The sequence below is a fragment of the Lontra canadensis genome, unplaced genomic scaffold, assembly GCF_010015895.1.
Source record: "Lontra canadensis isolate GAN:19392208 unplaced genomic scaffold, GSC_riverotter_1.0 scaffold23, whole genome shotgun sequence".
Lineage (NCBI taxonomy): Eukaryota > Metazoa > Chordata > Mammalia > Carnivora > Mustelidae > Lontra > Lontra canadensis.
This window is the reverse complement of record NW_022631017.1, coordinates 7,530,901-7,545,760: the sequence shown is the minus strand read 5'-3', so window position 1 is coordinate 7,545,760 and position 14,860 is coordinate 7,530,901. Positions and strand designations below refer to the sequence as shown.

At 43.4% G+C, this 14,860-nt stretch overlaps 2 protein-coding genes across 15 annotated transcripts in view; one reads left to right on the top strand and one right to left on the bottom strand.

Moving 5' to 3' along the window:
* Positions 1 to 1,477: 1,477 nt before the first annotated feature.
* On the bottom strand, positions 1,478 to 7,512 carry OARD1 (O-acyl-ADP-ribose deacylase 1). 3 transcript variants are annotated; one of them, XM_032862273.1, is made up of 6 exons: positions 7,119 to 7,512; positions 6,382 to 6,461; positions 5,889 to 6,033; positions 4,884 to 4,942; positions 3,513 to 3,625; positions 1,478 to 2,150 (listed from the first exon to the last, which is right to left on the bottom strand). In XM_032862273.1, the coding sequence occupies exons 2-6, from the start codon at positions 6,418 to 6,420 to the stop codon at positions 2,048 to 2,050; spliced, it is 459 nt and encodes a 152-aa protein (XP_032718164.1). In that variant the 5' UTR covers positions 6,421 to 6,461; positions 7,119 to 7,512; the 3' UTR covers positions 1,478 to 2,047. The 3 variants fall into 3 exon arrangements, with proteins under 3 accessions (XP_032718164.1, XP_032718163.1, XP_032718165.1); XM_032862272.1 differs by having other exon boundaries at positions 7,103 to 7,505; XM_032862274.1 differs by lacking the exon at positions 7,119 to 7,512 and adding an exon at positions 7,018 to 7,037.
* A 145-nt stretch (positions 7,513 to 7,657) lies between these two features.
* The window catches only part of NFYA (nuclear transcription factor Y subunit alpha), a 28,532-nt gene continuing 21,329 nt past the window's right edge, over positions 7,658 to 14,860 (top strand). For 6 of the 12 annotated variants that reach the window (XM_032862266.1, XM_032862265.1, XM_032862263.1 and 3 more), the window contains exons 1-2: positions 7,765 to 7,874; positions 14,627 to 14,759. In XM_032862266.1, coding sequence (XP_032718157.1) covers positions 14,685 to 14,759 — 75 coding nt within the window. In that variant the 5' untranslated portion in view covers positions 7,765 to 7,874; positions 14,627 to 14,684. Of the gene's footprint in view, positions 7,875 to 7,989; positions 8,443 to 14,611; positions 14,760 to 14,860 lie in introns of those variants that run through there. The other 6 variants (XM_032862256.1, XM_032862255.1, XM_032862257.1 and 3 more) reach the window with 5 other exon arrangements.

The window sequence follows — 14,860 nt, the reverse complement described above, 5'->3', positions numbered from 1 at the left end:
GCCAAACTCTAACTAGGTTTCCAGGAATAACGTGCTCATTCTATCATGCTATGCCTCTTCTTCCCAAGCCTCGAGTGTGATAAGTCATCAGAATTTGACCCCCAGACTATCTGCAAATGACAGAGCACTTTATCACATCTCCACTGAATCTCAGAATTCCACTTACAGCCAGTCCTCCAAGAGTAGTCTTTGTTCAAAGAATCTTGAAGGCTCATATTCCATGAAAAAAATTAATCCTAATCCCTTTAAATGTAGAAGCCTACAAAACCAATGTTTTGAGTCAAGAGGGAAGATTTGCATAGTTAAGCAAAATACTTTGATTCTAAGTTTCCTCTTACCATCCCACTCTCATTTCCTGTATTATGTATTCATTCTCTTTTTTCCCCTTCAGTTTTACCGTATGTGGACAGAAGCAAAGCTTCAAAAAACCTCAGTCTAAGTTCAACAATGAACTTGGCCCTGCACTACTCCTACCCCAACGATATGAACTTGTCTGTTCCAGAGATACAGAAAAAGTGAAATACTTTTTGAAACTGCTGCCTCCTATCATGCTACAGTGTGATAAGAACACAAGTCTAAAGTACAAAGATTATATTTAACTGGTGTTTTCCTAGTGTTTCAACAAGCCCCTTCTGAAATCCAGTTCTTTTTATGCTTGGGAAAGCAGCAAGTCCTACAACATACCCAGAATTCACCCTAGTGAGAAAATCAATAGTAGGTCTGGTTAGTTTAACTTTTTATTTAAGTAGGCTCCACGCCTAATGTGGGGCCTGAACTCATGATCCCAACCTTAAGAGTTGCAGGCTCTACCAACTGAGCTAGCCAGGCAACCCTGTTTTAACTCTTACTACCATAGTAATGGTAAAGAGAATTCCAGTAGTTTTCCCAATACCTTTGCTCCTGAATCCAGGAACCTATTCTCTCACTGTAAACACTGGAATGGATAAAGTGCTGCTCTCTTAGCTAAAGAAAAAGGGACTAATATATACTGTTCATCCCATTATGATTCCTGCACGATCGCAATCCTCTGCAGCTTAATGACATCAAGAAACCTAGCCAATTCCCCCACCCCACCCCAAACTGCCAAACTAGAATTTTTTAAGGAAGTGGGCCTTTTTCTTAAAAGATTCATGAAGGATTTTGTTGAGAACCACCAATCTGTGGAGTCATTACTCGCCCTAAGCAATTTAGCAGACATTTCATATACATTATTTTACTTGCTCCATGACTGAATTCAGACCCGTTTAATCACAGAAGTTATGTGGTAGACAGAAGAGAGAACGAGTTCACCACGAGGAGATTCTAAACACCTCCCTTCCCAGTAACGCTGACCCACAGTTCTTATCGGTTCTTATTTCTTCTCACCCTGCTACTCTTCTCACAGGATCTTTTGTCTGATTCTTCCCCAATTAGTTACAGGCAAATCCTCCATTACCAGGTCCAGAACAACAGCCATGTGCACAGAACCTCACTGGACCCCCCAAGAAAAAAATATTTATTTTTCCTTTTTTGTCACCACAAATTTCTTGTTAACAACGTTAAGACTCATTTTTGTAATTTAAACAAAACCAAACCCATAATTCTCTCCTAGGATGAATATGACATAAGGATAATACCAAGCAAGCTCACAATGACAAAAGATGCAAAACTAATTGAAATGTTCATCCTTCCTGAAATTTTTCTTATTAACAGCAGAGAAGTAGAATCAATGCTGCCACCTAGTGGCAAGCTGAACAAGTCAGGTAGTATCCTGGATCAAAACGGGTCAGAGGCCCAACATCTCTGATTTCCTTGCCTAATATGGGGCATTCTACTCCTTACCTTCCTGAATGTGGGGGAAAAAAAAAAAAATCACAGCAACATTTCCCAAGCAATCCCTCCTCCAGAATCCCAGTCCCATCATGAGAATACAGCAACCCAAGTCTGGCCTGTGACACAGACTACTTCACATGAAACTTTCTTCAGACCGTTTTCCATCAGTTCGTCCAGTGCTACGGTCCAGTAGGGATGACAGGAGACCATGGACACATCCACAGCACACATCTGTTCACAGTGTGTACACAGTAATTCTGATGTCTGTGGCTTCAAACACCTCTTCAATCATTGCAGATACATTTTCCCATTGCAGACGATCAAGACCACATCCAATTCTGAAAAAGACAAAACAGCTCCACGGGTTGTGATGAAGGTACCTAGGAAATCATTTCTTCACCTTCCTTTGGGCTGCACCCACCCAAAGCATAAAGACAAATGATCTGGTCTCACACCTATGGTGGGAGTTTGGAAGTGAATTCCTGTTGTGAGTCACCTAAGGCTGTTCCTAGATAGCCCCAACATCCAACAGCTGTCGCTTCTCTTTTGCTGGTAAGATGCCACTTCTCAGTTGTTTGAGGCTACCTTGAGAAAGTACCTGCGGTGACATGGGAGACTATCATTCTATAGCTATTAATAAAAACTAGCTGGGATTTTAAAAACACACTTATGATAATGAAATGCTAAGGAAAATGAAAAGAGGGACAAAGGACAGGATCTCTGCAAAAAGGAAATCAAAATGAAATGCTGGGAAATGCCAAGCTGATTGCAGTTCAGGTGAGAAACCTGAGTCAAGCCCACAAAAACTCTCCTACCTGGCACCTTTCTTCTAAGATGTTACTCTATTGATCCTCAATATCCCTAGGGGTAAAAAGCTTAAAATGGCTAATTTCATACAGTCTGATAATTAAGTCCCTAAAAAAATTATGACAAAAACACACAAGAGTTTCTTTCTTTTTTTTTTTTTAAAGATTTTTATCACACAAGAGTTTCTGATACGGAAGACACGAACACATTAAAGCCCAGGGTAAATAACGGATTTTGTAGCCACATTCATAACTTGGGGCTTGAAACAAACCTGCACACATGGTCAGCACTGACTCAAAATTAGACTGACAGGAAGAGAAATGACCCCAAGCCTAGTTCCTAAAAAGAAAGTAAATAAAGAGTATACTGCACCCCCAAAGCCATTCCCTTAAGCTCCCAATAGCAAGGATCTAAGACATTACATAAGGGACATATCCTCTGGCTACTACCCACACTGAACACAAGCATGCAGTGTAAAAGGCAGTGATAATTTACAACCTTCTTTGCACCAGATTAACAAGCTTGGGACACATGAAGTGGCCCAGAAAAAAATCACAACTGCTCAGTCTTGGTTCTTAGGCTTTTACTGCTTCAAGAACAGAGCCTCAGTCTCCTCAGGCAGAAGACACCCAGAATTCAACAAAGGTGATTGACCAACAGGTCCTCCCTATGAAGTAGTCTGAAGCAGGTGTGTTTTAATTATCCTGATTCATTCAACCCAGGCTAAGAAATGTGTATAATGCAGCTTAAAGGCTGATCACTGGTTCACTGATTTTTAGAAGTTTTTCAATTTGTCCACTTTTAAGCCTATATTTTGAGTTAAGCTTTCAAGTCAGACAGCAAATTCCACCACACAATTAAAAGTCTTTATTCAGGGCCCGGGATTTCCTTGCCTGGGCATGGAGAGGTCGGTGACTCCATTCTTCAGACAGTGGGACTTCATGGCCTCTAAACTCTTCTGCAAATTTTCGTAAGTTGGCTTATGTGAAGCCCTTTTCTTTGTAATCTGAGTACAAAGAATGAATTCAAACTTCCATTAGTTCAAAATGACAGCCGAAGAAGAGCCATCACATTCTCCCAACATCCTGGTAATTAAAATAAATATATTTCTATAGAAGAGTTCAGAGCAGGATGACAAATGTCATTTATTGTCTTTTCCAGTTATGGGAGGCCCTCAGGAAAATCTACTAAAAAAAGCCCGAGAAACCCAGACACTGTCATGTGATAACCTTTCCTTTTCCCAAGAAGCCCAGATTAGCAGGCCGTGCCTATTGTCTATTGTTTTTAAGCAAGGTAGGTCAAAGTCTTTGTGCCGCTTCCACGAGATAAGCAATATATCTGCAACAAGGAAGAACCAATACCACCTGAAAACTTCCTGTTAAGTCTATTTCGAAACCACACTTATATGCTTTTTGTTTCTCTATAATGAACAAAGAGAAACTGGTAGTGTTCCAAACAAGACTGGAAGCCACATTGGCTTTAAGGAGAACATCCAAAGGCCTCAGGACATGTCCCCACTCCGTGTGCTGTCCAAATCACATATGTAGTGGGTTGGTTGCTCTAAGTAACCCAGCACTATCACCAAGAACCTGCACTCCTTCTGGGGCCTGAAGACCATTGACAGTGAAAGAATCCCATATTGAGGCAAAAGGCAGGAAAAGAGCTAAGTAATACCAGGCACTGCATTCAACAGAGGAGAGTGAGAGATAAACTCCTTTGGGCAATACGTCATTTGAGACATTATTTTTTCTATCTCATTATAATTAGGAAAGAATTAAAGTATGTGGGACATCCCTAACTTTTCCAAGTCTTAGAACAGAGGCTTTTGGTGGCTGTCACAGTACTCTCCACCGTGGAGCTGGGATGCAGCCTCAGGTTCCTTTCTTTTTTTTTAAATTTTATTTATTTATTTATTTATTTATTTGAAAGACAGAGACCACAAGCAGGCAGAGAGGCAGGCAGAGAGAAAGGAAGAAGCAGGCTCCCCGCCAAGCAGAGAGCCTGATGCGGGGCTCGATCCCAGGACCCCGAGATCATGACCCGAGCCGAAGGCAGAGGCTCTAACCCACTAAGCCACCCAGGAGCCCCCTCAGGTTCCTTTCTAACCCATGCTCCAACTTGATCTGAGTGAGCATAAGATCAAAAGCTTTTGGTCATCTTTGGGTATCTAGAATCATGATCAACAAATACAGTACAGCCCATGTGTTCACCAGTCCTTATGACCTAGTGAGAACTGACATAGTGAGAAATGACCCCCATCTTACCAAGTAATATATATATCGCCCATCTCTCTTCAGAACAGCCACTTCTCCAGATTTCTTTTCTAAGAAAAAGTTATTTAATAGTAGAAGGGTAAAAAAATAAAAAAATAAAAGCACCGATTTGCATTCTTCAATTTGAAAAAAAAATCTTTACTGATCTGAGTTCACTTCAGAGCTAAAAATACTTTTTACTTCTGAAGAAAGTCTCTGTAACATTTTCCTCCTTATCAGCCTTCTTTAACTTCCAGCTTTCTTATTTTTTGCTCATTTTCCTCTTACCCCATCTTTTGTCCTGACCATATTTTCAAATACACCCATATTCACTTTAAAAACTTTAATGATTTTTTTCACATACAAAGAGTTATTTATTGTGCTAAGCATTGTGGAGAACACAGATGTATAAAAGTTCCTAATTACTAACGAGTTTTCAATGAAGAAACAGTGTCACATTTATAAAGAACTACAATAAAAAACAGTAAGAAATTGTTTTAAATGAATCACCAACAGAGACTGGCCCAATAAGCCTGGACTGTGATCTCGGCAATTGTTTCAGAAGCTCTACAGGTGGTTCTAACACTTACCTCTGGTTTAAAATCTCTGGTAGAAAGTGATGGGAAGGGTCTGTAAGGAAGGTTTCTAAACTCCTCTTTGAGGAGTAAGTACAATATGGGTAAACAGAGGATCCTGAATGCTGAGTTAATACCTATAGAACCGAAGCTAAACACTTCAGTTATTAAAGGTTCAGAAATAAGTGGAGTAATATCAACAAAGTTTTAGGACAGAGAGAGATTAGAAACCTTTACAAGAATTCAAGGTTGGTGTGATAAAGACCCAAACTAGAGGCTACTTTTGTAGAGAAAAACCTTAACCTTAATCTGAAGAGTTACAAGTACTCAGTGGTTAGGAACTCCACTCTCTGCATGTGTATCTGTCTAATAACTAAAATATAACAGGAAATCAAAATGCTCTAGACAAGGCAGACTAATTCAGCTGTTTTTTAAAACTCACGTTGATTTAACAGTTCCTGCACCCCTCCAAATTTCTTCTTGAAGAGGACAGCTATCCCAGCACCCATTCGACAATCCTCACTGATACAGTGGGCTAAAGAGTCTGTTTTGGGGCATGCAAAAAGGTCTCCTTTCACATAAGTGATCTAAAATGTCAAAAGGGAAAGAAAAAGTTTTATTTGATACAGAAAAACACTAAGTTGTTTCTTTCATTTCCCTTTACTGAATTCCCCACCACTGCCCCTCCGTGATTTAAAACCCGACCTCCAGAACTTAAGGAACTACAACAAATTAAAGTGTTTGTAAAAGGAAAGTGATGCACGGTTTCTGCCCAGGACTGTATCAGCCCTTCTGAAGTAAATCGGCTGGAGCGGGGGGGAGGTGCGGGGGGAAGAAAGACAATTCAATTATTGCTTTAATTAAAAAGTGTTTATGCTTTTGACCTCAATTATTCTGAATTTCAGTTCACCAATAAGTTAATAGTTGTTACGCACTCTGCTTCCTTCTGAATCTTCATTAGGGCTGCCGGCCATGATACTGAGTCGCTATTTCCAGAACTTAAGTGTGTCTTCGGCTATGAGAAGGAAAAAAGGAAGTAAACATGCTTAGGCGGCCTGAATATATTCTATTCAAACTGCCCTGGCCACCCACTTGGCAATTTCTTCCCCCACCATTTATCGCTGAATGTGAGCTCGTCCGGCCTCCAGGAAGGAATATAAAACCCCCCTGGGGCAAGGATGAGGAAGAAAGGCTAGGTCCAGAGGCGGCCGGCCTCCGCTCGCATTTCGCGCTTTCCGGGAGCGCCCCGCTCGGCCGGGCGAAGAGAAGGCGGTCCCCACGAGGCGCCTCCTCCTTTCTCCGCGCCCGAGCGAGGTGCATTGAAGACAGTCTCCTCTTCTCGGCCTGACCAAAAGTATTTCCCCAGTGGGTCTGGCCCACAAGAAAATGGGAGGGACTTGGCCACAGTCCCGCCAGAGCCGCAAACGAGGAGTGTCCAGACCAGGGGAGTGTACTGCCGAGCCGCAAGCGCTGAAGAGGGAAAGCGGCCTCTCCAGGAAGACTCGTCCCCACATGCTCTTGGGGGGGGACAAGAGAAGGAGTCTAGAGAGGCCTCCCATTCTGTCTCCTACCCTAGGGCGGGTCAGCGGGGGCGTACAGCCTGTCCTGGGGTCCCGGCGGAAGGAGCGGAAAGGCTCGCTCAAAGCCTCAACGTACCGGGGTTACCCTTCACCTGGAAAAGAGTCGGCCGTTGCGAGGTCCCGCCCCGCGGGAACGGGCTCCGGATCCGGCCGTGATAGGTGGGAAGCAGCCGACGAACCTAGACGCGGAGCCAATCCCGCCACAGCCCTTAATTACACGCACCTAAAATGGCCGCCCACCACCCAGGAGCGGGGCGGAAACAAGCCCCTCTAGCTAGCCGGCTGAACTCCCACTCTTTGGTAATGGCCGCCGGACTTCCGGCAGTAAAATCCGTGGAATGTCCCGCCGCCGTCCGGGCATGCGTAACGAGACAGCCCACCGCGAGTGGGGAAGAACGGCGCTTGCGCATTAGCCCCAGGGGTGTGTCTCCAGCGGCCGCAGAGAAAGGGGCGGGCAGTTGGCGGAGGAGATAGTTAGCGCCTGCGTAGTACTATGTTTAGGGCGGTGTTTGAGTTCAAGGATCTGGCGCGTCTAGAAGGCGCCTGCGTATTCCTTCAGCCGGCGATGGTGTCAAATCAGGGAAGTGGGCGTGGCTTCAGGGCACGCCTGCGCGGTGCTCCTTCAACTGGGGGTGGGGCGAGCCCGATGCTGGGGTTAGGGGGCGTGGTCTCAGAGGCGCCTGCGCGGAGGCGGTTGGAGGGAGGCCCGATTCCCCTTTGTTCGGGTTCGCCATTTTGCGAGGCAGCGGCAGTGGCGGCGGCAGCGGCGGCTGGAGCCTCTGATTGGGTTTCGGGGTCCGGTACTGGAGCCAATCAGCGCGGGCAGCGAACCGGGGGAGCGAGGCACGGTGAGTGTGAGGAGCCAATATCCAGCGGCCCAGAGCCGGCCCCAGCGCCCCGATTGGCGGGTCTCGCTGACCACTCAGGAGAGGCCCAGGCGCCCGTCGAGCCCCGGGAGTCTAGCTGAGCCTAGCCGAGCGGGGCGGCCGGCGGCCCCGGCCCCGGGCCTGTGAGTGCCCCGGGCCATTCCCGGCCGGTGCCTGCAGGGGGCCGCCCCGCGCGAGGATGGCGCCCTCGGGAGCGAGCACCTCCGGGTCCACACTCTTGCAGGGTGCCTGTGCCAGTTGGGGATGCGTCCCCGTTCTCCCGATTCTTAAGCCCAGTTTGTCAGGCCCAGGCTCGGGGTTGGTGATCGGCCTGCCACGAATGTCCCTACACTCAGGTCCACGCACGCCCGGGGCTTTGGCGGTCTTCTCCAGATCGTTCCAGCAAAAAAAACTGAAACCCGTCCTTGCACTCTCCGTACTCCGGCCCTCGGGACGGGAAGTCTCCCGCGGGGCCCGCGATCCCCAGTCTTCCGAGAGTCGGGTCTGCCTGTTTGCAGTACCCCTGGGTCGCGAGTGAGGCCTGGGGAAGGTACGCGCCGCGGCCAGAGGGCCCGGAGTGCTGCGGGGAGAGGGAGCCAGCCCTCCCCCGCCTCGGCGCTCTGCGGGCCCGCCCCCGCCATCTCCCGGGTCGGGGGAGGGGGGGTCCGTTAGTGCGCCCACTCCCCTACCCCGCCGCGCCCCTCCTCTCAGCACGCTCGGCCCGGGGCTCCGGGCCGGCGCCGTTACCACCCCCTTTTGGCTCGTCATTTCCTCTTCTCCCCGCCCCGCTCGCCCGGGCAGAACCGCACACCTCCGTCTTGGAGTCCGACCAAGCGGTCTCCCTTTCTTGTCCGGGCTGTACAGCCGGCCAGTGCATTCGGTGCCTGGAACCTCACTCTTAGAAGATTGCCAGCCCTGCGCATTCCTTTTCCCGGAGGCTGCACAACTTGTTTCTCATATTATTAGTTTTCCCCGTTGCTCATCTTGCGAACTCTCCCTTCTTTGGGAACGTAGAATTTTTTTTTTTTTTCTTTCACTTTTCGGTGTCACTTTGCATGTGTCAGGCTTGACTTAACTCCGTCCACAACTCTGTCCACAGCCATCTCTTGATTTATTATTATTTTTTAAGCATACTTTCTAATTCCATGTTAACGTATTCTACTCAGGTATTCATAGAAACTTAACAGTGTTATGGGGTTTCGTTAGGGTGAGACGAAATCATTGACAGCCATGTCTCTAGCAGTTAGTATGTACCAAGCATCACTCTATATGCTGGGGAGAAAGTAGGGAGAGGTCAGTTAAGGATCCTACTGCCTGGTGGAGATTAACAAGTGAACAACTAATTAATACTTAAAGGTTAGTGCTATAAGGAGGCCAAGTTCAATTCTGTGAAGTTACTGGTGTGTGAGTACTAACAACCTCTGTGTAACACTCGATGTTGCCACACTTTTCATTGGTCTTAAAGGACAATAGGATTTCTTCTGACAGGAAAGAATGGAAGGGCATTAGTCACAGAGGCACCAAATTGTGCTGTGTTTGAGGGGAAAGGTGGGGGAAGACACTGGACAGTACTCATGAGAATTAAGGCTGGAAAGCCCAGGTGGTAAAAGGACTTGTATATCTTGATAAGGGATTTTCAGAAATAGTTGTTTTTTTGGAGGTTCAGATGGAAGAAGTCCTGGGGTTTGTTTTTTTCCGGGGTCTGAAAAATGAGTTTCTGAACTCTGGGCTTCTGCAGTACAACAGTAGCTGAATTTGGGGGAAGAAAGGAAGATTTTTCTCCCAGGACTTTAAAAGTTTTTATTCATGTGAAGCGTCTTCTAAGTCGTGGCAAGTACACTGGGTCTTCAGTATATGGTGCCCATTTTTATGATCACATTAAAGGTCATGAAACTGACAAATTTCAGAAAACTTCTGGTCCAGTGCTCTCTCCACTACTAAAGCTTTGGAGAGGGTTTTTTTGTTTTCACTTTTTAGAATGCGTTTCTGATGAGTTCAGATATGTTTTTTGGAACATATTTTCCAAACACTGTTTTAACCTTGGTATGTAAAAATGGATATATAGAGCCTCTTTAAAATCACTGGGCATTTTCACTAGACTTTCCTTAAAGGCAGTTACAAGTTAGAGTCTGGTTGCTCTTTTGCTAAACATCTCTAAAGCCTTCACCTGTCTGCAGAAGAACTTCTTTGCCTGGAATTCCAAGAGGTAGTATTCTGGCCTCTAGCTTTCTCTTGACATGGGGCCTTTTAGTCTGCTATTCATATCCTGAAATTTCTGTTCTTGTTTTTATGCTGGCTCTTCATAGAGAGTACTCCACGCCTCCCACATCATCACATGTATAAATTCTGCTCACATTGTTGACCAGGTCAGGTGCTACATTTTCCTAAAGCCTTCCTTGACTTAACCTATCCCCAGGTGGAAGAAATGTCTCTTCTCCCTGTTACTGTTTTACCTTGTTTCTCACTTAGGGTTCCAGTATAGCTTTTTACTTCTTTACCAAACTTAAAGACTCTTTGAAGTTAAGATCTTCATCAGAGTTTTCTTTTTATTTCTGAAACCTTCAGGATGGTGTCTGGCAAATGATGCCTCATTAGTGGAGACAAGGAACAAATTAGGAACTCCAGTCTGGAAATCCCTTGGACAGTAGGGAAGCTGGACAGTCTTAGTTCTCTGGTCTTTTATCAAACACAGATGAGGACCCATTTGTTCAGTTGTGAAGTCAATTTTAGTGGGTTATGCTGCTATTTTTTTATAATACAATAGGAAGTATCTGTGCATCTTATGTTACATAAAGATAAAGCATTTGTGGAAATTTTGTTGCAGTTACTTTTTTTTCTGTTATGTGTGCAGTGATTTGTGGGCAAGAAAATTTGAAGGCATTGTTGCAATCTTTACCTGGTAGGGATTGTTAAATATAGTAATTTCAAAGGGCTTTCGCACGCTTATGGTTGAGTTTTGGAAGTTTTAGCTTTAAAATGTGTAGGGACACGTAGAATGGGTTCCTAGTAGTTAGCTATGTTTAGGGTTCTGCACCTTGAAGCGGGGAGGAAGAGGATTTTCATGCTAGCAAGAATATACACACACTCTTTGAGAAAGAAACATCCAAAGCTATGTTAGGATCGAGAGCTAGACTGAGTAAATTCTGGCTGACTTAATTTTTTTCAAATGTTGGACAGAAAAGCACTGGAGGATAGACAATGTCATATTGTATTGCAGTTTTGCTAACTGAAGCTCAAGGTAGTAGGAGCACATGGCTTCTGTGAAACCAGTTGTGTACATATTCACCATTAGCAGTCTCAGTATGATGTTGCAGCCTGAATCCGTCGTTCATAGGAAAGAAAAATGCTGCTGTTAGACTGAGAACTGCTTCCTTTTTACCCTTCAAAGTACAGTGAATTGAAGTGTTTTTATTACTAGCATAAACTAGTTGGGAAAATCTGCATGATGTTCTGTTTTACTCATTCTCGTATCCTTCATAAAATAAATTTCTGGAAATTAGTGGCCATGGGAAAAAATCTCATACAGGAAAGGGATTTGGGCGGGGGAGTAGATGGTGGAGTGTTGAAAGAAGATGTTCCTTCATGATCCCAATTTTTTAAATCAACTTTATTGAGATACAGTAAGACATAAAAGTAATCATTTTAAGTGTTCATTTTGATGAACTTAGGTTTATATACCTATGCGACCACTGCCATGATAAAAATACATAAAACATATTCATCACCCCAGAAAGTTTCAGGTGCTGTATCCTGATCAACTTCCCACCCCTATCCTGCCCTGCTTTTCCAGTCCCAGGGAACCACTGATCTGCTTTCTGTCTAGATTTCTGGGGCACCTGGGTGGCTCAGTGGGTTAAGCCTCTGCCTTCATCAGCTCTCTGCTCAGCAGGGAGCCTGTTCCCCACTCTATCCTACCCCACCCTGACTGTTGCTCTGCCTACTTGTGATCGCTCTCTCTCTCTCTCTGTCAAATTTCTCCTGCTTTTTGAGTTTCATGTAAATGGAATCACTTACGCTCTTTTGTTACCATGATCCTTAATTCTTTAATTTTATTAGTTTATAAACATAAATACATTGTACTGAAGTTAGAGACAAGGTAGTTTAGGGAAGACCATTTACTTCCCTGGCGGAGCCATTTAGTGTTGCTGAAAACTTGATTTCTGTACTGTTCCAGAACCTCAGGAGGCGACTTAGTCAACCAGTTCCGAAGAGAACTGGTATAAAAATCAAAAAGTCATTTTGTCAGTATGCAATGAGAAATAACAAGTTCATTTGTGTTGCTGATCATATTTGGTTTCTGTTGGCGTATCTATGTAAATCCAAATTATAGTTAGTTAGTTGCTTGGTGAGCATTCCTTCAGAGCAAGCGTAGTGAGTTAGAGAACCATATGGCCACAGAACAGCATGTAGTGATGGCACAGTCATCCTGTCACTTATTTATGGCTCTTACACTCTTACTCTGCATACCATTTTGGTGATGAGTAATAAGCTATACACGTATTTTAGTATAAGAATTTTCAGACATACAATAAGTTGAAAGAATTTTATAATAAACACCAGCATATACCCATCACCTAGCATCTCCTGTTAACACTGTACCATATTTAATTTATCAGGTACCTCCATCCATTCATATATCAATCCATCTTATTTTTTGATGCATTTCAGGGTGAATTTTAGACCTAAATATACTTCTTCCTAAATACTTGCACATGCACTTGAATATATTTTTATTTCTCTCACACCATATTGAGACAGTTTATAAGTGATTAATCTCATCTACCATGTGTGATTTTATGGAGAGTAGTGCATTTCTTTGCTGACATAATGTGCAGTTCATTTTACCTCACATAACTTTATCATTTCAAATTTTAGAATTTATGAAGGCCTGGAGAAAAATTGGGGGTGAAGATTTATCTACATTTTGATTATATATACATGTACCTTTCTCATACTTCCAAGGTGAATTACCCTTTGATGGTAATTGGTATAATTTTGGTAGTTGGTATAATTTTAAATCTTTGAGTCAAGTTTATCTAAGGTTCTCAAGTACCATTTCTATTTATCTAATTGCATCCTTATTTTTAAAGTCTTTAAGTGAGCAGGATTAATTTGACCAAGGCCTGAATATTTGATAATATTTAGGGACTTACTCCTTTTCTAATGTTTGAAATTATACTATAGAAATGATATTGTGATGTGATGGTAACGACAAAGGAAGAGTCCTTCCTCTTTAGAGATAAAGATAGAATTTTGGAATAACGGGCGCCTGAGTGACTCATTCGTTAAGTGTCTGCCTTCAACTCAGGTCATGATCCCAGCGTCCTGGGATCAAGCCCCCTGTCTGGCTCCCTGCTCGGCAGGAAGCCTGCTTCTCCTTTTCCCACTCCCACTGCTTGTGTTCCCTCTCTCGCAGTGACTCTCTCTGTCAAATAAATAAAATCTTTAAAAAAAAAAAAAGAATTTTGGAATACTACAGTGTCTGGTATTTACTTTAAAATAATTCAGGGGTGGGTAGAAAGTAGATGAGGTGTGTAAAACAGGATTGACCTTGGGGTAAGAATTGGAGATGGCTGTGGGGGCTCATTAATGATGTTCTCAGTACTCCTTTTTTTTTTTTTTTTTTTAAGATTATTTATTTATTTAGAGAGCATGTGTGTGCACACATAAGCAAAGGGAGGGACAGAGGGAGAGAATCTTCTTTAGATTTATTTAGAGAGTGTGCACTAATGTGGGTAGGGGCAGAAGGAAAGGAAGAGAGACAATCTTAAGCAGACTTCATGTTGTACATGAAGCCCAAAGCAGAGCTTGACTTCATGACCCTAAAATCACGACCTGAGCCAAAACCAAGAGTCTGACACTCAACTGACTGAGCCATCTAGGCCGCTCCTATCACTGTTCTTGCATAGGTTTGGAAATTGCCATTAAAAAAAAAGTTAAAATTATGTAATAAAGGGTAGGATAGAATTAGGTCTATTAGGTAGGCATTTAAATGTAAGAGTCGGGGAAACTTAAGTTCTTTCTGGAGAAACTCGTAGCCTTAATATGTCATGTAAAATTTTTCCTTTTATTTATAAACATCATTTTCGCCATTAGTATAGCTTTTTATTTCTTGCTCTGGATTAAAATGCAAATTCCTAAACCTTCACTTGAGCTTTCTTAATACTACTTAATGGAGATTTTGATAAGCAAAATGGTTAACTTCAGGTCTGGGTAATTTCCTTACTAAATGATAAGCCATGAAATTTTACACTGCAGACCATGTGTAGCGAACTAGAGTAACACATTTGGTATTTTATTGGCAGGCAGCAAGAATGTGCTACAAAATAAACTGTTTATCTTCTAAAATACACGTGCAGACCTTAAAACCAGTGTTAAATAGGCCTTGTAAAAACGTGATATTGTGGTTTCATGAGTATTTCTAAATTTGAAATGTTCCCCTGGTAGTATTGAAGGTAAGGTTGCCAATCAGAAATGAATCAGAAGCACTTTGAAGACATGTGAAACGGCATTATGGTATTGTTATGGTATTGTTATGGTATTGTTGTCCTGAGTGTGCCTTGTAATCCTAGTTACAAATGATGTCAAAAATGAACGTTTCCTATTCTCTTACCCTGTTTACTTTCGAATAAAGCACAGCATTAAGTTATCAATGTTAATCATCTGGCAAAGGCTTTTATTAACAATCTCACTTAGTTTCTTTCCAACCCTTCTAATAGGAGTGCATTTTGCAGTCTTCTTGGATCTCCTGAGTGAAACTCACTGTGGACAGGATTCTAACTTGGAGGGATCATGGAGCAGTATACAGCAAACAGCAATAGTTCTACAGAGCAGATTGTTGTGCAGGCCGGACAGATTCAACAGCAGGTATGGAGGTACAACTGCTTTAAACAGCACAGCTTTGGAGCACCACTCAAGTGGGGAATTAGAGGTCCCAGACCTTACGAATAATAGGTCTGGTGACTTGT

Excerpts from the sequence above, each read along its gene's own strand:
- OARD1 (XM_032862273.1), bottom strand. The coding sequence starts at position 6,420 with ATGGCCGGCAGCCCTAATGAAGATTCAGAAGGAAGCAGA. Across the intron at positions 3,626-4,883 it reads GGCGATATATATATTACTTG|ATTACAAAGAAAAGGGCTTC; the intron begins GTAAGATGGGGG and ends CTTTGTACTCAG. Across the intron at positions 2,151-3,512 it reads ACCGACCTCTCCATGCCCAG|AATTGGATGTGGTCTTGATC; the intron begins GCAAGGAAATCC and ends TGTCTTTTTCAG.